The sequence below is a fragment of the Budorcas taxicolor genome, chromosome 8 (assembly GCF_023091745.1).
Source record: "Budorcas taxicolor isolate Tak-1 chromosome 8, Takin1.1, whole genome shotgun sequence".
Classification (NCBI taxonomy): Eukaryota; Metazoa; Chordata; class Mammalia; order Artiodactyla; family Bovidae; genus Budorcas; species Budorcas taxicolor.
In genome coordinates this window covers 8,696,797-8,720,845 of record NC_068917.1, presented here as the reverse complement: position 1 = coordinate 8,720,845, position 24,049 = coordinate 8,696,797, and the positions used below count along the sequence as shown (strand labels likewise).

General features: G+C 46.5%; 1 protein-coding gene across 1 annotated transcript in view; it reads right to left on the bottom strand.

Annotated features, from left to right (window-relative positions):
• The window catches only part of GALNT7 (polypeptide N-acetylgalactosaminyltransferase 7), a 131,741-nt gene extending 108,709 nt beyond the window's left edge, over positions 1-23,032 (bottom strand). Inside the window, exon 1 of the mRNA XM_052645135.1 lies at positions 22,907-23,032. Coding sequence (XP_052501095.1) covers positions 22,907-23,032 — 126 coding nt within the window. The remainder of the gene's footprint in view (positions 1-22,906) is intronic.
• Between the last annotated feature and the right edge of the window lie 1,017 nt (positions 23,033-24,049).

Genomic DNA, 24,049 nt, shown 5'->3' with positions numbered 1-24,049 from the left:
CTGACCAGGGGTTGAAGCTGGGCCCCCTGCATTGGGAGTATGGAGTCTTAGCCACTGGATCATCAGGGAAGTCCCTGATAGATGATTTTAAATACCCCTTAAGATGTAACTAAAGTCACAAATACTTAGGGAAGAGGCTAAATGAGCAACACTAAGGTATAAGAGGTGTGACAGACGTGTTTAATGACAGCTCAGCAAACTCAACACACAATTTCAAATCCCAGAGGCACACTTTGTACTTTGGTCTTGATATTAAAGGAGAGAAATGGCTTTATAAATACATCGTGCATGTGCATGTGAAACCAAATCTTGCGAACAAACTGAATTTTTAGTATTAAATGGGCACTGAAAACTGGCACCTGCCACTTAGCCAAGGGTTCTGGCTGAACTTTAGCATAAGAAATCTAGGTTGCAAGTTCCCGGGTGCACACAGCTGTTCACTGGCTTCTTCAGCAGTCACAAGAGATGGAGAGCACACGGTCTAGAGTCAGGTCTGGATGCTCCCTCAGCTAAAAGCCAGATTTATCTCTCATAAAATCCTAATCGAAGACTCACATGAAACCATCTCCAAAAAAGGCCTTAGATTCAAAACTTGATATGAGTTTTGATTTATCATCAGCAGACATCATCTTTTCCCTTGTTTCTAACTGTAATAAATCCCTAAATTTACACTCAAAGCTACTGCAATTATCGAAGTATTGACAAAAAAAAAAAAAAAAATTCCCCAAACTTTCCAAACATTTTCTAAAAGTTGCAACATGGTGTTTACCAATCCTTGGTACTAAGACAGACCAATTGCCCACATTCAATTTAAATTGTCCCTCTAAACCCAAGGCATGTACAAAACACGCCTCTAAAAATACTCTGTATTAACGAGTTACATTAAATCTGACAATAAGAACTCCAATTAGCTTACATCATTAGCGTTCTTAACTTTCTATGAGCTCTTAATGCTTTTAACACTCTGTACCCTAAGCATATACTGTAAAATAAATAATAAAGTCACGAAGCAATTAGTTGCACCATTACAGAAATATTTAATTAGACCATCAAAAAGACCTTAAATCCATTTACAAATAAGAAAGCTGAAAACCAAGTCTAATTGCCTTTACTATAAAATTTCATAACTACACAGTCTGTGAACAAAATTTATATTAATATTAACCCCAAAACTCAGAGTAAATACAGCAATGAAGGATGAGTATTGTTAACAACTAAATGTGTTTAGCCTCTTCTTTAAAACTCAATACTGTAGCCTACAGCTTTGGTACAATCATCTATTTTATAATCCACTCAGACACCTCCCCAGTAAATGAGATTTATTCCCCATTCACTAGGTGTATGTTCTTCAGACACCAAGTAAAAATGCTACTTTTCTCTTAACTGGAAAAAACATTTTAAGTTTTGAGATTATAGTTAAAGCAAATGTACTACTTGCTTGTTAGCCCTATTAACTAAATGCCAACAAATTGAGAGGTAATTCCTTTTTTCTACTTTGTTGACTTCTGGGTCAACAAATTCATCTAAATAGAAATTACTACAAATTCCATATAAAATCCTATGCATCACAGTTAATGATTCTTTGTCAAAAAAGATCAACAGAAATCCAGGCATCTATAAAAAATTATGGAAAAATAAATTATACTCTTGTACAAAAACATGCTTCATCTTTGATGGCTGTTTCTTATACACAAAGGTGAGGTCTGGGGAGAGACACGGGGTGGGAGCAACTTCCTGTCTGTGATCTGAGAGTCCTGCTCAGGAATCTCTAGCTTATACATATAATTCCCATGATAGTAATTCATGTGGGTTACAGCAGATTATTTCTGTACAGGTGCATGTTACTCGTAAATAATTTGTGTCTAAGTCACAGAAGCCCATTTGAGTTAGCTTAAGCAAAATGGCATTTATTATAAGGATGCAAGCAAATGTCATAGAACCTAATTTGCAGGAAGAATGGGTAGGTCTCAGGGAAATGAGAAGGTTCTCAGGCAGAAGTAAAACTGTTTCCAGGGCTCATCCTTCTCTGAACACCCTTCACCTCTGCTTCTGGGAAGAAAGTCCATCTTATTCCTATCTCTGATGACTGGTTTCTTCACCAAGACTTCTAGGTTTTCTTCCCCAAACTTTGCCCTGTAAGTCAGTTCAGTTCAGTTGCTCAGTCATGTCCGACTCTTTGTGACCCCATGAATCACAGCACACCAGGCCTCCCTGTCCATCACCAACTCCCGGAGTTCACCCAAACTCATGTCCATCGAGTCGGTGATGCCATCCAGCCATCTCATCCTCTGTCGTCCCTTTCTCCTGCCCCCAATCCCTTTGTTTTGGTCCACAAACTTCTAGAATCTAATGCCTGATGATCTGAGGTGGAGCTGATGTAATAGTAATAAAAATAAAGTGCACAATAAATGTATTGTGCTTGAACAATCCTGAAACCATCCTGCCAACTCTGTCTATAGAAAAACTATCAAACTGTTAAAGTTGAGGACTGCCACTAAGTGACCTTGATGCTTAGAAAGCTGATCTTGGTGTCATGTCTACAAACCATCTCTAGAGAACAATGCCATGTGACTCAAAGGTCCCAGGACCAAGGCTGGGATTAATCTAGCTCAGATACGGCTGCTCCTATCAGCTGTGTCCGTGGGACAGGGCCATGCCTTCCCCCATGGAGAGAGACAGACACCAGGCTGTGGCCTCAGGTCCGTCTGAGACAATGCTATCCAGAGGATGACATTAACCACGGGCATATACAGGAACATGGCATATACAGGCAGGTGCAACCTGATCCCTTCCCTAAACTTTAATTCTGCTGCCTTTCAAGGTGATGATGCTCACTCAAGAGCTCACCTGCACAGGCAGAAGTGACACTACCCCAGCCCACTCTGGCACCCCAGCCTTGGCAGCTGGGGCCACTGTCAATGTCTGGCGATTCTGAGACCCCTCAAGACAGGCCCCATGTGTGGAAGCTAGGAATTGTTCTGGGAGGGAAAACGAATATGAAGACAAGATGAGACAGCTTCAGCTTAAAGATTTAAGTAAAAAATAACAGGACTCTTCTGCTTATGCAAATGAACATCTAGGCAAGAACAGGGCTAAAGGACAGAATCATAATGGACGCAGCGGGAGGGAGAACACCTGTCAAACTCCAAATTCTGAACCAAGAAGATCCTCTTAAAGCCCAAACAAGAATGTTTCTAGGGCAACTGAATAAGGCTTCTTTGTAATACAAAGTAAACATAAGAACACATGCCATCTTAGTATAGTAACTACTTCCTTCTCCTCCCCAAATCTGCAGTTCCTACCTGCCCCCTTCCCCACCACCTGCACCCACAACTGCCCCCCAGCCTGCCAAAGTCCTTCCTCTGACGATGAGCCCCAAGGTGCATTCTCCTCCACAAGCTTCTCTTTTCCACTTTCCAGGTACAATTCACTCTATTTGAATCTTGTTGTTTAGTCACTAAGTCATGTCCAACTCTTTATAATCCCATGGACTGTGGCCTGACAGGCTCCTCTGTCCATGGGATTCTCCAGGCAAGAATACTGGAGTGGGTTGCCATTTCCTTCTCCACGGGATCTTCCCCACCCAGGGATCGAACCTGTGGCTCCTGCACTGGCAGGCAGATTCTTCACCACTGAGCCACCTGGGAAGCCCTCTATTTTAATACCTAAGGTGTAATATTAGTTTCTTCACATTCACCTGGTTCCACAAACTAGGCTGCTCCTTCCCCGGTGACGCAGCCTGCATGCTTACCAGCTTTGCTTCAAGACCAAAAACAATGCAAGACACTGACAAAGTCTAAGTGGCTTTTAGATGAGTCACATAAATAAAATAAACTCAAGAAAGGCTCAAGGAAATGTATAAACAGTAGTTTCATAATAGGTTCCAAAAGGAAAGAAAGGGAAGCCCAAGCTGCTTCCTTAACTTGGAGGCTGTGAGGATGGAGGCGAGCTCTTTGTGGTCCTGGTGTGAGACAGGTGAAGAACCTGGGAAAAAAAGCCTGTTCCTGTCTCCTGGGGAAGATAAACCCACATCAGGACCAGCTCAGACCTGCTCTCTGAGTTCTCTCAGTGCTGCTGCTGCTGCTGCTAAGTCACTTCAGTCGTGTCCGACTCTGTGTGACCCCATAGACGGCAGCCTACCAGGCTCCCCCGTCCCTGGGATTCTCCAGGCAAGAACACTGGAGTGGGTTGCCATTTCCTTCTCCAATGCATGAAAGTAAAAAGTGGAAGTGAAGTTGCTCAGTCGTATCCAACTCTTAGCGACGCCACGGACTGCAGCCCACCAGGCTTCTCTGTCCATGGGATTTTCCAGGCAAGAGTACTGGAGTGGGGTGCCATAGGCTTCTCCGTCTCTCAGTGCTGCTGGGCTCAAAACCTTCAGGCATGCACTTTCCATACGAGGACTTTAGACCCAGCAGATACCGCACTGCTCATCCAACTACTGTCTCTCCACTCTAGCCCTCCTTCCTTTGACCCTGGCTTCAGGAACTCTCTCAACCTTTCTCCCTGGACTGTCTCCCCATTAGGCTTTGCCAATGGGAGGCACGCAAGAGAGGCAGGGAGGCTGACAGGAGAGATTCCCTGTTTGCTTGCTGTCTTAGTGAAGGCCCTTCACCACAGCAGCATGGATAGTTCCAGAAGCTAGCATTTACCCCACTCAGCCCCCACCCTCATTCAGCCTCATGACACTCTAGAGAGACAGGAGGCCAGGGCCCCCACCAGGCTGCCCCTGTGGTCTGAACCCAGAGATGCAGGCCCCCTGTGAGCTGCCACACTTCTGATAACCCCAGCTCTTCCTGTGGCCACTCCACGCCTCAGGGGTGGGAGCTCTTCTTCGAACCACTCAGGTTTCTCAAGATTCCCCCTGTGTTTGGTCACTTCTCCACTGTGAGACCTACTGCTCAGTGCTGCTATGAGAACCTTTCGCTTACTCCTCTAGTGACCCATAACCCTTTCTGCATGGCTGACCACCTTCGCCAACCCTGAAAAGGCCAGACCTCCTCCACGTTTCTGACGTTTCTGATCAGACACAGAGAGGAGGGACTGTTCCAGTTAGCAGGAAAAAAAAAAAGACAAGAGACCATTTCGTCTATTAACAATCCAACAAACAACAGGTCAAGATTTTAATAACTCATAGTAACTCAACGTGACAGCAAACTTCCTGAAGGCTTGTGTTAAAAAGTGCTGCTTGGTGGGTGTCTAAGTAAAACCTTGTCCTGTTGATGCGAGCTCAGCAGACAAGCCTGAGAGTCTCAGAACCAACAGTTAATCAGGTGACACAAAAAGTAACAGATTTTAGGGACTTCCCTGGCGGTCCAGTGGTTAAGACTTTCCCTCCCAGCTCAGGGGAGGGTGGCTTCAATTCCTGGTAGTGGAGCTAAGATTCCCATATGCCTCCCAGCCAAAAACCCAGAACATAAACAACAGAAACAATATTGTTACCAAATTCAATAAAGACTTTAAAAAATGGCCCACATAAAAAAAAGTAACAGATTTTAAGTTTGGGTCAGGAGATTACCAGAGAAGGAAATGGCAATCCCCTCCAGTATTCTTGCCTGGAAAACCCCATGGACAGAGGAGCCTGGCAGGCTACAGTCCATGGGGTTCAAAAGAGTTGGACACGACTTAGTGACTAGATACCAGATACCAAAACCAAGATGATCTTTCCAGGGAAGGGGAAGTTAGGGAGGCCTAAAGGTTGAGTGACAAGTGGCTTCTGACCCGTTTTACAACTTTATCATCAAAAAAAAAAAAGCACGTTATTATTCTGTGGCAAAGACCACTATTCCTCCCAATTTCCCTCCTCTTCTTCCATCTCATTAATTAGCCCCTAATCTTGCAGTTTCATCCAAGTTTGTGGCTCTGTAGACTACAGATACATTCCCAGCATCCCCCAGAGTGAGGACACTCGAGCAGCGGGACGTAGCTGAAGGTGATGTTACAGATGGAGAAGCCACCCCTTTCTGCGTCCATCCTTCCACCTGTGGGCAGGCAGACCACGAGTTAGCGACCGAGCAACAAGGCAGAAGGGGCACTGATGCCAACGATGTCATACAGGGCCAACCAAGAGTGGCTCGGTCAGTGTGGGTATTTACGTAGCTGGAAAAAGTCCTAACTTTTTAGACTTCTGTTACGCTAGTCAAATCTGTATTTTGATATAAACCCCAAACATCTAAGCACCACCCTCACATTCACATGGAGCCAGGGGAGCCCTCCCTTTCCCCCGGGACAGCTGGGAAGACGGCAGGAGCCCTCTGTCTCAGGGACCTCCAGAGGCACTGTGCACACTGAACGGGTACTGAAAACGCTCAAGACGAATGGTGCTAATTTTCCACACAGAACTTCCCTGGAGCAAAGGAAGAATATCTGTGACTACTGCAGGGAGTTTTCAAAATAAAAGGTGGTGCTTTGGGTGTGGACCTTATTAGACGCATATTTTAAAATTAGAAGCTTCAGTCAACCTTGCCTATGTAAAAAAATATATCCACCAAATATTTATGATGTGGCTTTGATTTTCTGTGCTTGCAAAATATCTATAAAAGTATTTATTTGGTTTAGCGGACCTGCTTTGATTACTTTCATGATATGAAATTAGTTCCCAGGAACTGAAACATAACTTATATGCTGGACATCTAATTCTACATGAATAGAAATCTAATATGGATTATACCTAAAACCATGTGTCTAACAATCCAAGTCAAAGAACTACTTGTGTTGGGATTCCCTGGATAAAATAAATTCTTAAATATAAATACTCAGACTTATCGGGCTGCTGAAGCAATGGGGCAAGATGTAGGACAAGCCAACCAGGGTTGTTCTAACAGACTTCCTTGAACTGGCCGCTAGGATTTTTCTGTAATTGTGAAGTATGTGCTGCATATGAGAATTTAACAACAGAACTGAAATCATGTTTGATGAATAATACAGCAGGATCAGAGAGCTGTCGGAGAGCAACACAGGAGCTCGCCAGAGTTTCCTAAGATGATCACGGGGTCCTCGGGTCTGAGGACCGAGGATGAAGTGCAGGCACCACCCACAGACAAGGAGTGTTTGTCACTGGAACAGAAGCTTCTAGAAGGGCACAGGCTTGTCCTCTCCAGCCAGTAAGACACAGCTGATGAGCAAGAGACCAAGTCGTTATTATTATTTAGTTGCTCAGTCATGTCCGACTCTTTGGGACCTCATAGACTGTAGCCTGCCAGGCTCCTCTCTCCATGGGATTCTCCACGCAAGAATACTGGAGTGGGTTGCCATTTCCTTCTCCAGGGGATCTTCCTGACCCAGGGACTGAACCTGTGTCTCTTGAGTCTCCTGCATTGGCAGGTGGGTTCTTTACCACTGGTGCCACCTGGGAAGCCCTATGCAAGGACTAAACAGGCATAATTCTCATTTTTAAACATTCCTAGTATGGGGAACAATATTTGAGAAAAATCAGAAGTGGCGGAACTGAATCAGTAAAAAGAAGAATTAGTCTTTACAGCACAGAGACAATAGGACCAAGATCAGTAAAGTTAATGATGCATGCACTAAGCCTCATAATTAACCTCACGGTGGTGACTTCAAGTTTTTAACTCTCATTCACTACAGTGGAGGTTTAAAAGCTCAGACTGCTCAGGAACCACAGCTAAAAACTATGTGTGGACGGTGCCAGGGGAGAAAGTGCGGCAGACAGCGGGGTGCGCATCCAGCATAGATCAGAGGCTTGTCCAGCTGTGTTCGCCTTCCAATCACTTCTGTGTTTCTCCATCTAACTGTTGGGTTAGCCAGGATGCACCCCAAATTAGTTAAACAGCAACTTTTATAAAGCATCTAAAAACTCAGAATCATAGCGATGCTTTTTTATTTTTTGGTAAGGGGCAGGTGGAGAAACAACCCCGCAAATATGATTATACACGATGATGTCAGATCTGTGATTCCCAGCACACTGGCATTTCTTTTTTCTTCCTAATATCCTCTTTCCCACAAATCACCTCCATGCTAAAATGACCAGATGTTAAAAGATTAGCTTACAGAACTGTATCCGAGAAACAATATATAAATTGAAACATTTCGACAGTAAAATTTTTAAAAAGGCAATCCACAAAGTAGTGCATATATGGTCTACCCCTGTGCTGTGCTCAGTCACTTCAGTCGTGTCCAACTATTTGTGACCCCATGGACTGCAGCCCGTCAGCCACCTCTGTCCACGGGATTCTCCAGGCAAGAATACTGGAGTGGGTTGTCATGCCCTCCTCAAGGGGATCTTCCCCACCCAGGATAGGATCCAGGTCTCCTGAATTGCAGGCAGATTCTTTACCATCTGAGCCACCAGGGAAGCCCTGGATTATTGCAAAAACACGAAGCTGTTGAATCTTCTGACCCTAAACAGAGCTTTCTCCTGCTTGCCTGTTTATTCGACACATATTCTTTTTTTGGGAGGGGAAGCAGATTTTTTCTTTAATTTTAAAAAATTTATTTTTAATTGAAGGACAATTGCTTTATAGTATTATCTTGGTTTCTTCCATACATCAACACGAATCAGCCACAGGTATACATATGTCCCCTCCCTCTTGAACCTCTCACCCCTCTAGTTGTTACAGAGCCCTGGTTTGAGTTTCCTGAATCATACAACAAATTCCCACAGGCTCTCTATTTCACACATGGTAATGTATGTTTCCCTTCTACCCTCTCCATTTGTCCCACCCTCTCCTCTCCCCTTGTGTCCCTGCAACCCTCACCCCGCCCCATGCCATGTCTACAAGTCTGTTCTCTATGGACAGATACGCTCTGATCAGAAGACAGGAGCCAGGCTTTGCGGTTACACCAGGAAATAAACCTCCCCACAGCACAGACATGGCCTCCACTACCTCTTGGTAACTCATCTCAGAGAGCAATTCTAAGCTGAATATGCCTGGGCTTCAGGTCTCTTCTGCTTGTGCCAAATACCCAACACGTTTCAATCCCTTACACTGCCTGGGACAGGAAGCATTTACGAAGGCTTATAAATCATTCAGCTGTAGTCCCTGTATTCTGAGAACCTCAGGGAAGTCTCTCAGTGAGTAACTGCAGTCATCCAAATCCTAAAGGATGCTAGCTTCCCCCTCTACCTGTCCCCGCAAAGTAAGCTTTCCCCACCTTTCTTTCTGGGGCTCATTTTCCTTCTCTCCAGCAGTCAGGCAGGCATCTAAGAGAGGGGTCAACACCCCAGGAGTCCATGTGCCCACCATCCAGTCGCTGAACACTGTACCTTCTCCAGGTAGACAAATGGGATTCCAAGCGGTGGTGAGCAGACAGGAATGCAGGTTTCTCTTGCTTTCTGCTTCACCACAGACCAGTCAAAGCCTGCTGGTTTTGTCTGTTGTTTTAAGAGTGTTAATCATAAAACAAAAGCAGCTATGAGGAGCAGCACTGGCCCCTAGATTTAAGAAATAAGTAAATTGAATACATATCTAAATGGAAGGCACTAGAAATAAATCCAGGACCAGACTTAATAAGGCGTTGCACATTTTCTGATCTTTCTTTTTTTAAACCCATAACGACTCTGACAAGTGGACTCATGCCTCATCATCTGATGAGAGATGGTGGGCATGGAGGGAAATGGATTGAAACCTTCACTTGCAGGGTGTTAACACACTAAAGCATCACAGTATGGTTTTCATTTTTTTTTTTTTTCAATAATGTTATCAAGTAATGTTGCATGTTCCACTTGGTAATTTTAATTTCATTTGACTTTCATCACTGCATATATGAGGCAGTTTTAAATGAAGCCCATGCCAACCAAGGAAAATCGGCAGTTCTTTGGCAGAAAGGAATCTCCTGCAAGAACACTGAATCGTTCCTGTTTCTTCCGTTTCTGGTCAATAGGCCACAAGAGGCAACAACTTCTTAGAGCATCTTGTCAAAAAGTGAGGCATGTGAGAGCTGTGGGAAGAGGCTGCACAGCAGCAACAGAATGAGCAGAAAGGTGTAGAAAAGGGTTGTCTCTAAACTTAGAAGTGAAATTTTAATTTTTCATTAGCACTGACTCATAACGAGAGTTTTGGGTATAACTGTGCAGGCTCGGTTATCTTAATTAAAAAGAACTGGGTATTTTCAGAAAATGTGATCTCTGTGTGTTAGAAAATTCTGAGTAAGCCTGCTGGACTTATCATTCAGAGGCAACATGCTGGGTGCCCAAATGGCAGGCTGGGGTTTTCTAGCTACTCTGTGGTCAAGAAAACATATGCCTGACATTTTTAACCTTGAAGGAATTATTCTCATATTCAGTACCCACTGGAACCCAGAAACACTGATCAACTTCTCCACAAATGTCTCAACCAAAGAAGGAAATCTTCTGTCCAAGGGAGGAAAACCTAGTTGAGTAAATTTATTTTCATGAAAAAGTGAAAGAAATAGTAGGAAAGGCATCATAATTCATTAGAAAATAAAAATAGTGAACATGAATATATTACCTCTGCTGTTACCTTAAGTTTGCTTTTCTATAATATTAAAAATCTATTCCTCAACTGTCATGACAACGTCCTTTCAGGTACTGTCTGCGTTTTATCAGCCCTTTGAAGCCATAAATCACTACACAAGATATGTCTGCTTTCAGACACAAGTAGCTGGTATTTAAGCAAAAGAAGGAGATCCAAATCAGAATACAAGTTGCAACCCACTCTCTTTATCTTTGGGAAGTGATTTTTTTGGGGGGGCAACATAGAACAAAGACTTTAGCATTGACTTTTCCTCTTCATGTTGCCAGTTAATTGAGCAGAGGTCGAGGATGATAACTGCCTCTATGGAAACAGGCCTGTGCACTGCAAAACGGTGTACTGGACTCTGCCGTGGCTTTCTTCCCTTCAGGCCCAGGTACGGCTGGTACTGTTCCAGTGGCAGTAATTCATGGAAAGGAAAATGCAGCCAGGTTCGTTACAGCCGTCCTCAGATTTCAAAGGGGATGATGAAGAAAGAATCTAAGAGTACCCGTGCGGAATCCACACGCTCCGGCCCACTCTTCAGGCCATGCCAGCGCTTCTCAAGCCGAGAGGCCGGGAGGACCTGAGGAAAGCAGGGCCTCTGGGGCTCCACCATCCTTGCAAGTTTGAGGTTGCTTTTCAAAGTTTTCAAGGTAAACAACTGTGTTTATGTGCCCTCTACTTTATTTATTTTATCAAAAGTCTTTTTCATTTTATATTGGAGTCTAGTTGATTAACAAGCTTATGTTAGTTTCAGGTGTACAGCAAAATGACTCAGTTATACATACACAAGTATCTATTCTTTCTCAAGTAGGTTATTCTTTTCTCATTTAGGTTATTACAGATTACTGAGCAGAGTCCCCTGTGCTATACTATAGGTCCTTGTTGGTTATCCATTTTAAATATAGCAGTGTGCACATGGAAGGAAAGCTATGACAAACCTAGGCAATGATTTAAAAAGCAGAGACATCGCTTTGCCGACAAAGATCCATATAGTCAAAGCTATGGCTTTTCCAGTAGTCATGTATGGATATGAGAGTTGGACCATAAAGGAGGCTGAGTCCCAAAGAAATGATGCTTTCAAACTGTGGTGCTAAAGACTCTTGAGAGTCCCTTGGACAGTGAGGAGATCAAACCAATCAATCCTAAAGGAAATCAACCCTGAATATTAGTTGGAAGGACGGATGCTGAAGCTGAAGTTCCAATAATTTGGCTACCTGATGCCAAGAGCCGACTTACTAGAAAAGACCCTGATGCTGGGAAAGATTGAAGGCAAAAAAAGAAGAGGGTAGGAGGGGATAAGGTGGCTGGATAGCATCACCAACTCAACGGACATTGGTTTGATCAAACTCTGGGAGGTAGTGAAGGACAGTGGAGCCTGACATGCTGCAGTCCATAGTGTCCTAAAGAGTCAGACACAACTTAAGGGACTGAACAACAATGTGTACATGTCGACTCCAGCCACCCAATCTATCACTCCTCCTCCCCAGATCCTTACCTTTATTTTTTTTCACTTTTTATTTTGTATTGGGTATAGCTGATTAACCATGTTGTGATAGCTTCAGGCGAACAGTGAAGGAACTCAGTCGTACATATTCATGCATCCATTCTCCCCCAAACTCCCCTCCCATCCAGGCTGCCACACTTAACATTTATAGAAGTTATATGTGTCATGGTTTGGAGCTAAACGATAATTACGAAAAGAAGAGTACCTCAATTTCATACTGAAAATGTACTCCTTTAAAATACCAAGGTACCTGGAAGCCATTCTCTTTTATTAGCATATTTTTGGAATAGAGAATTTTAGAAAACTATTTGCTAAAAGTATTATTCTCTTGACCACCCACTAAGCTCCCTGGACTGTAAACAAATTTATTTTAATTGACCACCACAATGGAAACACTCTCCTGCAAACTTCTTTTATAAACACTGGATTTCGAATTCCTCAAGTCCATCATGAAGAGCAAGTTAATGAAATTGCATGCCTGTATTTCCCCATTCTACCAAGTCTTTGCTTAAGCACTAAAATCTAATTATATATTTTACATGATCAAAATTTCCAATCTTGACAGTGATCATTTAGCTTAAAAAACTAAACCCTCTACAACAGTAGAAAAATCTGCATGTATAGTGAGATTTCAGTCTTTTCTATTCCATTATTCTAAAAAAGCACACTGTCATCATTTGTATAAATGAGCTTATTTGCCAAAATATCAAAAGGATTTTTAAATTCATTTTAAACACCCTGGCAAGAGTTAGTAGATTTTTGAACATGGGGTCTTAAGCACTTTCTTTTACAGAAAAGATGTAAAATCCTACAGATTGTCAAGGTAAAAACACCTAGACTTACATGGGACACCATGAGACAAATTGCCAGATTAAATTTTAAGAAGCATAATGATCAAATTGTCTATAAGCTATGGTAAAATACTAAGTTTCATGATGAAATACTGGGAAAAGCGGGTTGGATTTAAATCATCCCAGGTAAGCAGAATTAAAACCTCTATCTAATAAGTCAAGAATTGCAGAAAATGTCTCATATAAGTTTTCAAATGGCTGTATAAAGTAGACCTTTGATTTTTCAGATACAAGAGCCATGACTAACCAACAACTCCCGTCCAATATAACCTATCACAGGGTAAAGCTTTCTAGGCAAACATTTTCCATCACAAGCATATTTTTCTTAGCAGCAATAAACAATCAAGCAAACAAAAATATCTTAATTAATTTAACCCCACTAGGTCTTTAAGTCATTTTTGAAATGTTTAGACAAGCGACTAATGAGCCATAAATCTAAAATAGCAGCGGAATCTCCCTTCCAACTTTCCATACCTGGACATCTTTACCCAGGTACCTTGGATATATTCTGGCAAAATGAGGCTCACATGACTCACTCAAGTATAGGGATCATGTTGGTTTCTTCTGGGGGGACAAAGGAGCTATTTTATAGAATAAGAGATATTAATAATATATATATATATGAAATATTTGGGGCTCCCAGGTGGCTCAGTGGTAAAGAACCTGCCTGCCAATGCGGGAGACGTGGGTTTGATCCCTGGGTCAGGAAGATCCCCTGGAGAAGGGAGTGGCAACCCACTTCAGTATTCTTGCCTAGAGAATCTCATGGACAAAGAAGCCTGGTGGGTTACAGTCCATAGGGTCGCACTGAATCATATTTATAAAGACAAGAACTACAAATGCAAAAATGATGTGTAAGCTAGATAATCACTGAATGCGCAGTTTACTATTGAGCAGAGTAACATCCCTCCAAAGGACCAAATGTATTCTTAAACCCAGGGACCCAATAAAAGATTTTAAAAAAGAGAGATGAGGTCATCTTTGCTATACTATTCTCATGCAGAATGGCTCCCAACAGTATGTGATTTAATTTTAATTCATCCAGTTTAAAATATTCTTGGTAATAACATATTCCGACTGCTTGGCTTGGAAGCCTCTTAGCAGGCTCGTTGGTATTGATATAATGCTGTAGCTAATTGTACCTTCTAGATTTGGGAGACCGGGCCGTTCTGCGGCAATTCTACAAACCTAATTAGATAATGCAAAGTTAATTTTTTCCTCAAGTTTCAGTGTAGCGGTTCTTACACTCAATGAGCTGGAACAGGCCTCCCTATTGGTGCGTTTAAATGCTTCTCAGAGGCCACTCTTTAAAACTCTCCAAAGGCCAGGGAGCCCAGGAGGGAATTTATAATGGTGCAGAAATGAGAATGTTTCTCATTTTGAAATATTCAGGATCTTGGCAAATGAAGCAACTGCAAGTTAGTTCTCCCCTCTCCAGAAAAGACTGAAGGAAGCCTTGGGTAATTGCAGTTCAGCATGTCTTAGTGCTGCTTTAGGGATCACGGGACTGAACCAGAATTAAACTGTAGACCTCATTTCATAAAACTAGCACTACTGAAACCCTGAGCACACAGTTTTGTTATTGTTTCTTCCTTTGGTTACACATCAGCCAAATTAATGTATTATTAAAAACATTATTAAAAATTGCCTAATAGCCTCAATATAAAATTCCTTTCCTTCCCAATTCCAAATATTAAAATGTTGTTTCAGCCACTGCTTTACAAGTTACTGGATTTCAGATTAAAAGACTGTTCCAAATGCCTAATATGTATTATCATCATATTTTAATATAATGTATATACATAATATATATTATCAAAATTACATGACTGCGGTTCAGCTTAACATGTATGTACGTATGTGTCTATGTCTACACATGGGTCGGGGGTGGGGTGGGGGGCAGTGTGGAGAGGCACCTAATTAAGGCAGAAGAGAGATAACCCCACTTCCCAGGTGGCTCAGACAGGAAAGAACCTGCCTGCCAATGCAGGAGACACAGGTTCGATCCCTGGATCGGGAAGATACCCAGGAGAAGGAGATGGCAACCCATTCCAGCACTGTGCCCTGGAGAACTCCATGGACAGTATTCTTGCCTGGCAGGCTACAGTCCTTGGGGTTGCAAAGAGTTGGACAGGACTTTGTGACAAAACAACCAACCTACCTCATTTGTGGGCAGTCCCTCTCCGGTAGTCACATTTCTCCAGTAAAACCCTCCTCTCTGATTTGATCTGTCCTTTTCCCCTGGAAGGTGAGTGTTCCCTGCTTGAATGTTTCTCCTGAGCCAGTGTACCTGGGCATCCTGTTAACTGGATGTGCCACAGGCCCTCCTCACCCCAGGGGCCAGCAACCGGTGCAGGCTCCAGGGGCTCTTGCATCCTTTGTTCTCCTCAGCAGTTCTGGTTGAGAAACACTCTCCAGGTCATCCTACTTCTGTCTATAGCACTGATTCCCACTCTGGGCTCCGTAAAACCTGCAGACGCCCCAACTCCACTGACCTGGAATCACTTTAGGCCCAAAATGCACAAATGTTTTATCTTCAGCCCCCAGTTCTACTCATCCTCTGGACCACAACTTTGCAGTCTTTGCAAAGACTCATCTTCTAGACCAGACTTTCAAAAATCCAGTCCCTAGACTAGCAGCTTCACCTGGGAACTAGTTACCATCGCAAATTCTCCGCCCCACCCCGGACCTCCCGAATCAGAAAGTCTGGGCAGAAGGCCAGATGACCCGGGTTCTAACACACCCTATGGGCAATTCTGATGCCTGTTCAAGGCTGAGAACTGCTTCAGAAGGTTTGTTCCTTTGGGGGAACCAGCATCCGATCCCCACCACCTCGTCCAGCAAGCGCAGCTCCTATTCCCACCAGCCACACTGGTAATTCTACCGTCATCACCTTCCTCCCCACGCACTCGTTTTCCTGGCCCCCTCCTGTTTAGGGCTTGGCAAGAGCCACAGAGATAGTTCTCTCCTCACTGAAATCCGGCCTCGGCACTGTTCCCAGATCACCCTGTGGAACCAGCTCGGAATGTTCAGTATTCAGTGTTTTGGGCTCGGACTCTGTTTCTCTCTCCAGGTTCTCTTCCAGGCGCCTGTCCCCAGGGTCTGCAGGGATCCTTTCTGCTTCTGCATGCCCATTCTCTATCCCCGTGCACTTGACCTCCAACCCTCCCTCCCAGGGACCTGCTGTCTGACCACCTGCCAGTCCACCCTAGGCTGGATGCTGCCTCCCTGAGACCTGGGACCCAGCAGCTACTGCAACCCTCCTTTCACCCTCTGCTACTGTTACCTGTGCATCTGGCCCACAAACTTGACAATCTAGGACCACGTGTAGCACGATGACCACATAATTCATCATCTGACCCAGAGCGTCCCTGAGGACACCTGGACTCCTATCAAGTGCTGCCTGCCCTCCAGACGCGCTTGTCACCACCACGCGGGCCTTCTGTCTCCTTCTCATGCATTCTGGCCTCTTCCACCCTCAGAGCGGCCCTGCCTGTCCCCTGGGCCAGCCGGGCTCTGCCCAGAGTTGCAGCCAGGCATCAGCGACCATCACCCCTGCCGTCTCCTCACCCCCACTCAGCCTGCACCACCTCCCATGCTTCTCTCCATCTGAAATGAGCGCTCCAGTATCTGTGGCCCCCTCCAGCACAGCACACAGGAGCTCATCCGTATTGTTAAAATCTGCAGGGGGTGGGGGGGGGGGGGGGGTAGTGAGGGGAGGGGAAAGGGTTAGAGGGCACACCTGGTCAGGACGCCTGAGAATGACTGTGTACATGACCTTGGGCAGGGTTCATGGCTCTGGAACTCAGGGGCCTCCCTTTTACAGTGAGGATTACATGAGACTGCGCTAGAGGGTTATTACTACAATTAACATCACACAGGACTGACTGTGTTATCTGTTATCACCATGCAGTTTACTGCTTTAGAGAATCACCAACGACCAGGGCACACGATGGTATTGAGGAGACAAGAGTTTGACTCTTCTAATCAGGGAGTCAGCAGCGGAATGTCACCACGCCCCAACTCCACCTTGGAGGCTTCCAAAACGCTGCTCTTCCTGCTCCACCAGCAACACCCCAACCCGGTTCCTTAGCCTCCCATTCAGCGCCTTCAGAATGTGGCCCAGACTCTTCCAGTCTTAGGCTCCGCCACTTGTCATGAGTAAATCCAGCCTCCATTTGGTCTCACCAGATTCCTTGCGTCCAGAACACTCTTCCCTGTGCTAACCCCACCCTGTGCCAGGTGGAGCTGAACACTGGGCTCTGGCCTCCGAGCACCCACCTCCTGCAGCTGTGGTGGGACCTCTGGGTGGGGGTGACACCCCCTGTGGGTGCGAGAGGGGACGGAGCCTGTGTCCAGGACACCCCTAGGTCTCCAGCGCCCAGCCGGGTGCCTCAGGGGTCCTCCATTCACTATTTAGAGTAGATGGAAGGCTGGAGGTTGGGAGGTATGGTAAAAAGGCCTGATTCATGAATGAAAAGAAAACTGCTATTTTTTAGACAAATACCTTCTGTGTGGTCAATGGATCAAGACCTGAGTAACATCTTTACTACGTCAAAAGCTTTCCACATCCTCTATGGCACCGAGTCTCTGACGCCTGGAGCGATGCCTGGCGCTGAGGAAATGCTCGGTGGGTATGTGACACTTCTCCCGGGGGAGTGACTGCCGTGTTTACAGCGCAAATACTCTCCCAGCTCTGACGTTGTTAATATACCTTCTACCCTTTCACCCTTCCCTCTTCCACCTTACAGAACCCAAATATAAAAGCATTCCTGAGATTCCCTGGTGGTCCAGTGGCTAAGACTTTGAGCTCCCAATGCAGGGGACCAGGGTTCCATCCCTGGTCAGAGAACTAGATCCCACATACTGCAATTAAGACCTGACAGAACCAAAAAAAGAAAAATCATTCCTTTCATAGCTTCAGGCTGTGTCCATTCTACTCTAGAGAAATTTCAAATTCTTGATTTCACTAGTTTGCTTCTTCTGTCAGATTGTGCATTCGTTCTTCAGGGATGAAAATTAGAATCCAAAATACAAACAAAGACAACAACTGAGGTTGAATAATCACAAGCCGGTTCCAATGTTCGAGAGCTGTTCAAATCTTGCTGACCAAGCTTTTTTTTTTTTTTTTAATAACTCAAGTTGGAAATTACAAATGTTTACAAATGGCCCAAGCTCAGAACTCTGACGTTCATTAATGCATTACTATCTCTCATCTCTAATTTACTATTAACTGATCTAATGCAGTCTTTACCAGAACCAAACTGAAGCCAGTACCTTATCTCCCTTTTCAGGCAGCTGGTCCCATCACAAAATAGTTTCCCAAATTCTATTTCCACACTTTCTTTCCTAGTAACTGTGCACTCCCTGAAAGGCTGTTCTAAGCCTTTCCCACCTGCTAAGGAGACGTCCTATGACTGCTCCCAGAGTGAGGTGTCCTTACACAGACACCGGAGTAAGGAGGGGAAGGAACCAAGGCCGTGTGGGTGCTCGAGTCTCTTCTCCAACTAGGATGTGATCCCTTTAGAGCAGAGCTTTTCCTTGAGGCCGTCTTGGTGCTCTCAGTGGGGTCTGGAGCAGGGGCTGGCGGTGTGTCCCAGAAATTAGAATTGTATTTTGGGTATTCATCCCTGAAGAATGAATGTACAACCCGACAGAGGAAGAAAAGCAATGAAATCAAGAATGTGAAATTTCTAGAGCTGAATGGACACAGCCTGAGGCTGTGAGAGGAATGCTTTTATAGTCAGGGTCTGTATAGTGGAAGAGCAAAGGTGAGGAAGTAGAATGTGTATTAATAGCATGGACAGAGTGCTGTGAGAACTGGGAGAGTGTCTGCGCTGTACTCACGCCAGTCACTCCCTCCACAGATGTGTCGAATACCCACGGAGCGTTTGTTAAGCCCAGCCACCGCTCTAACAGGACTGATGTCTGACCTTCCACCACCGGATGGAAAATACTTCCACAGAATCGACAGACACAGAAATTCTTCGGGATGTCTGCAGTTCCAGGGCACCCAGCCCTGCAGGGGAGAGACGTGGATGAATGCTGCAGCACCGTGGAAGGGGAAAGAGAAATTCCACGAGCAGGAAACGTGACTCCTGCCTCTCAAAGTCTCAGTGCTTCACAGGCACCTTTAAGAAATGTGACAGCTTCAGTCTCAACCCAGGAGAATGCATGTGTACACAAAACTGCATTAATTTCAGGAAGCCTGTAGAACCCAAATTTCTTAGACTTGGCAACAAAATAAAATATCATGGTCAAGGGCAGAATTTTTCTGGTTGCAGCTGATCACAGCTGAGATAAAAGGCTTTGCTAGGGTAGAACCTGACCAACTGGGTAGTCAATTCAGTCACAGCCTCATTAACCAAGGCTCCTTTCCACTGGTCTCAGTTTATCACATAAAACCTCTCCATCTAGCAACAGTTCTTCAATGAGTCCTACTCTGCACGCCCTGAACCTAATGGCATTAACAGTTTGACTTAAGCAACACTGGTACATACTGAGAACCACCAGTTCACATGCAGCTTCTCACCAGCCCTGAATTTGTTATAGGAGAAGCACAGAAGATCTTTCAACATCTCCATTTTAGACCTTTATTTTTGGAGGCTAATGATTCAACTCGGCTGGAACCTTGGAGAAATGGTCTAGGAGATACTGTAATTTATTTAATTAAAGGAACTGTCTACACTTTAGAAGTGCTAAACAGATGGCTGTAGTACAAACTGACCTTAAAATATTCTGAGAACAAAGCTTAAAAAGATAAGCCTTCACATTAGAACTGCAAACTGTAACATTGGAATGTACAGATTTTGGTCTTCAGAACCTTCCATGTAATAAACAACCTGTCACTTTCCTATCACTTACTGGGTGCCTCTGGTCACCTTCCTTCTCCTTCACTCCCATGTGCAAACACCTAGTCCTGGTGCCTCTGCATCTCCACTGAATAGCTCTTGAATTAACTGACTTTTCTCCCCTTCCCCTGTCACTCTGCCAATCCCATCATCACATCCCACCCGGGCTATTATAACCTCCAACAGGAATTCCCATCTGCTCCTGCTCTAAACCAACACTGCCAGAGTGATCTCTTCAAAGCACAAAGCTGACCGTGTCTCTCCTCTGTATAAAAACCCTCCCACGAGCTTCCTCTTTGGAGCTGGTGACTGCTCTAAAGGCCTGATCCCTGGCCTGGTCTCTTTGCATCCTCACTCCTCATGCCCTAACTGTCGTTGTTCCATCGCTCAGTCATGCCTGACTCGTGACCCCGTGAACTGCAGCACTTCATGCTCCTCTGTCCTTCACTATCTCCTGGAATTTGCTCAAATTGCTGTCCATTGAATTGGTGATGCCTCCAACCATTTCATCCTATTGCCCACTTCTCCTCCTGCCTTCAATCTTTCCCAACATCACTGTCTTTTCCAATGAGTCGGCCCTCTGCACCAGGTGGCCAAAGTAATGTTCTAACTCCACTGGTCTTATTCTGCTTCCTCAGATCACCATGCTACCTCCTACCTCAGAACCTTTGCACATGCTCCTCCCTCTCAGGCCTGCCGCCCGCCCACTCCCAGATCAACAGCGACTCTTCTTCAGATCCTCAGACTCTAACTCAAAGGCCATTTCTTCAGATAAGGCTTTCATGCCCAAGCATCACCATTTTGTTACTCGCTGTGGGGTTTTTTTCCCACAGCATGCGGCACAGTTTTTATTTATAGGTCTGTAAAGTCTTGATTAATGTGATGTTTGACCCAGTAGCCTACATGATTCAAAAGTTTAGGGGCAAGGAGTATTTCCTTAACAAGTAGCACCAGGACATAGAGGTACTCAAAAATGTTTGTTGAATAAACGAAAACTTATCCAGCAGAGTATGATTTGAATGGTAAGATCATGTTTCACATCATTCACATCAGAGAAACAGCAAGAGGCCCAGAGATGAGAAAGTGAAAAGAAATGTGTTTCTGTTGTCTTGACCATAGGTGACCTGTTTTGCTGGGCAGATCTAATGGAGGAAGTAGTCCAGGGGAAAAAGCACCCGGCTGCAGCAGACTTTTGTGCCTGGAGCTCTGAAAGATTAAGGCAGGAAGCTACATGGGGTGAACCTGCCAGGAGCAACTTGCTAGAGCAGAGGCAGAATTTGTCTTTGGTAAATGGGATTATTCCAGACTATCTCAGGTCATTTATCAGAATCCAGAAAGCCCTATAAATGGACCAGCATTAAGGAGAGGCAGATGTTTCACCCCGGGGGGAGTATGTGTAATCATAAAATAAAAGACCAGAAGGGGGAAGGGAAACTCAGGAGTTTCCCCTAAGTGAGACGACCTTGGACAGCTGCATCTCAGAAGCTCTTGGCTTAGTTTTGACTAAAAGGGAGCAGTAGCACCTTATTTGCACTTTTACACCTTATCCCATGTATCTTCAACTGCTTAGTTAATATTTACCTGCAAACTTAATAAAGACGTTTGGCTCTCCAGATACGTAAGGCAATCTTCTTAATTGTTTGAAAGTCTTACAAAGCTAGTTTTGGCAAAGCTAGTTTCTGTCTTTGTCAAATGACAGAAATTATTACTGGATCCACCGACAAGCTATATTCAATAAGCTGGACCAAAAATTAAGTTACAACCACCTCCCATAGCTATTAAATGAGCTCGTGGCCCAGTCCCTGTATTAGCAGTAATAAAAACATTTCAGTATTTCAGGACCTTGGTGCTGACACTCCATCACCCCTTTGTAAGATTTTGTCATCTGAACTACAGGACATTCGGAATATGGCTAATTCTGTCACTCTTTCCTCAGTTTCTCCCCCAGGAAATGGTGTTCAAACATCTCCAGCTCTGTTAAAGGCCATTTGTGATCACAAATACTTTCAAACAACTGCAGTATTCGGTAGCCTTTGGCAAGTCATTTTGAAAGCAAAATCATAAAGAGGTCACCGTCACTCCACGAGAGCTGAGGGGCTTAAAACCACAAACACATTCTAAAGGAAAGATGGGTACTTTTTAGTATCCTTAATCTAAATGACTTCAACGGAAACCCACCCCCACCCCTCCAAGATGTTACAGAGATCCCAGTGCCATTAAGCCTTCAAATAGACGCTACAACTTTAGAGTACATCTCAAGAGTAAATCTAACTCCAACACAGGGGCAGGAGCTGATAAGGAAATCTCTTCCTACGATTCTTAGTGTTGAAAGGATGCCTGCTCACTCAACTTCCAGACGCTAACTTTCCAGAAGGAAAGTTAATACAGGCGACCCCTTGGATGCAATGCAGATGCTGTTTGAAGCAGGCGCTGGAAGCGGCACGTCTCCCAGCCCACCCCACCGTCGGCGCCCCGCCCCGCCGCGGCCTGGTCGCCCCCAGCCCTCGGGAAGGAGGGGCGCGGCCGCAACGGGGGGCGCGGCCGCGTCGTTGGTCACCCACGTCCCGGGGCGCCGATGGAGCACCACCGCCGGGGAATGTCGGGCGGCGGACGGCGCGTCCGGAGCCCCTCGGCTCAAGTTAGTTTGGGCGCTCGTCCGGAGCCTGGGGAGGGGCGGGGAAAGGGGTGTTCCGGCTGCGGGACTGGGGGCTCCGGGGGTGGGCGAGGGAGGCCGGCCCCAGGCGAGGCCTCGGCCGCTCCTCGCCGGTGTCGGCGCCGGAGCCTAGGGGGCGGCGCTCTTCTCGGGGCCGGGGGCGGGGCCGCGCGCTCCCATCCCGGCGGACGGCGGGGGCGCCGAGGGCCGAGCGGCCGGGGGGCGCCCGAGGCGCCCGGGGGCGGCGGCGGCCGGACCCCGGGGCCTGGTCCGCACCGGGCGGTGGCGGCGGCCGCGGCCCCCTCGCCTCCGTCAGGCCTGCGCGCGCCACAGGCCGCAGCCCGGACCAGCCCCGCGTCCCCGGCCGCCGCCGCGGCGGTGCCGGCCCGGCCCTCCTCCGCTCCCGCCCGCGGTCCCCGCGCGGAGGGCGGCCGCCGAGCCTCCGCCGCAGCGTGGGGCGGCGAGGCGGGGGCCGGGCTCGGGGGCGCCCCACCCGCCGCGCCACCTGCGGAGCCCGCGCGCGACCCACCGCCCCCGCTCCCGCCAAGCGCGCGAACAAAACAAGTTGCAGGTCGCCGCCGCCGGAGGGGGGCGGGCGGGTCACTCACCCTCATCCTGCTCAGCGGGCTCGGCTCGTCCGGCCGCGGGGACAGGGAGGACCAGAGGACCACCAGCCCCAGGAAGCTGCCCACCACCAGCAAACTGCGTAAGAGGAGCCCGATCTTCAGCCTCATCTTCCTCCGGCGGCGAGAGGCGCACAGCCCGGCGCAGCCGCCGCCGCCGCCGCTCTCCCCTCCCCTCCCCTCCCCTCCCTCCTTCCCCCTCCGCGCTCGCCGCCTCCGCCCGCCCCCGCCGCCCGGCGGCCGCCCTCCCAGCCGCCGATCCGGAACTCCCCTCGCCGGACGGGCCGCCCCTCCCCGCCCTCCCTCCCCGCCGCCGGGTCTGCAGTCCCTGCTCCGCCGCGGTCCGCTCGACCCCTCCGGGTCCTGCTACCTCGCGGCTGACTAACTTACACTCTTCCCCAGGGCTGTCCTCAGCCTCGGCCCCAACCGCTCAGCACTCAAAAGCTGCCCGGGTCTCCCAACTTTTATTGTCCATTGGGGCCGTAACTCCGGCCTTAACGCCTGTCCCCCCCAGCCCCGCGTTTCCCCAGCCCCCGCCGCGGGGCTGGCAGGAAGGGAACCAGGAAGTCGGGGCTGCAGCTGCTGCCGCAGCTCCACGTGGCTGATTTATCGCCGGGAGGATTTTTTTTTTTTTTTCTTATTGATCGTTCTAGCTTCTTCACACGGCTCCTTAAGGAGGTGGATTTGTAACCGCCCGGTGTGATGTGCAAATATCTCCGGACCGCAGAAGCTCTCTTGGAAAGCAGACGTGTCGTACGTCGTCGCCCTGTCTAGAGCTAATTAGAAGAAAGCCAACCTGGTGCTAAATCAGCAATACCTTGTTCAAGGGCTCAGTTTCATATATCCCCAGGACCGAGGATTTGGGGGGAGGGGGAAGGGCTTAAAAACAATACTTCACCCTCATCGCCTCCTAATTCAGTCCCGATTTTTGCCACTCATGGAGGTTCCTTGATTTGTGTTTTTTAAAAGCCTTTCTGCCTGAAACTTACATTACCCAGGAAGGGATATTGGCAAATGTTTACTCATATACCCCACGCAGAGGAAATAATTTTTGTGCCCCTGTCTTCCAATGAAGATGTCAGTCAAGTCACCTCACCGCACTGCCGAATGCACATGATTATGATATCC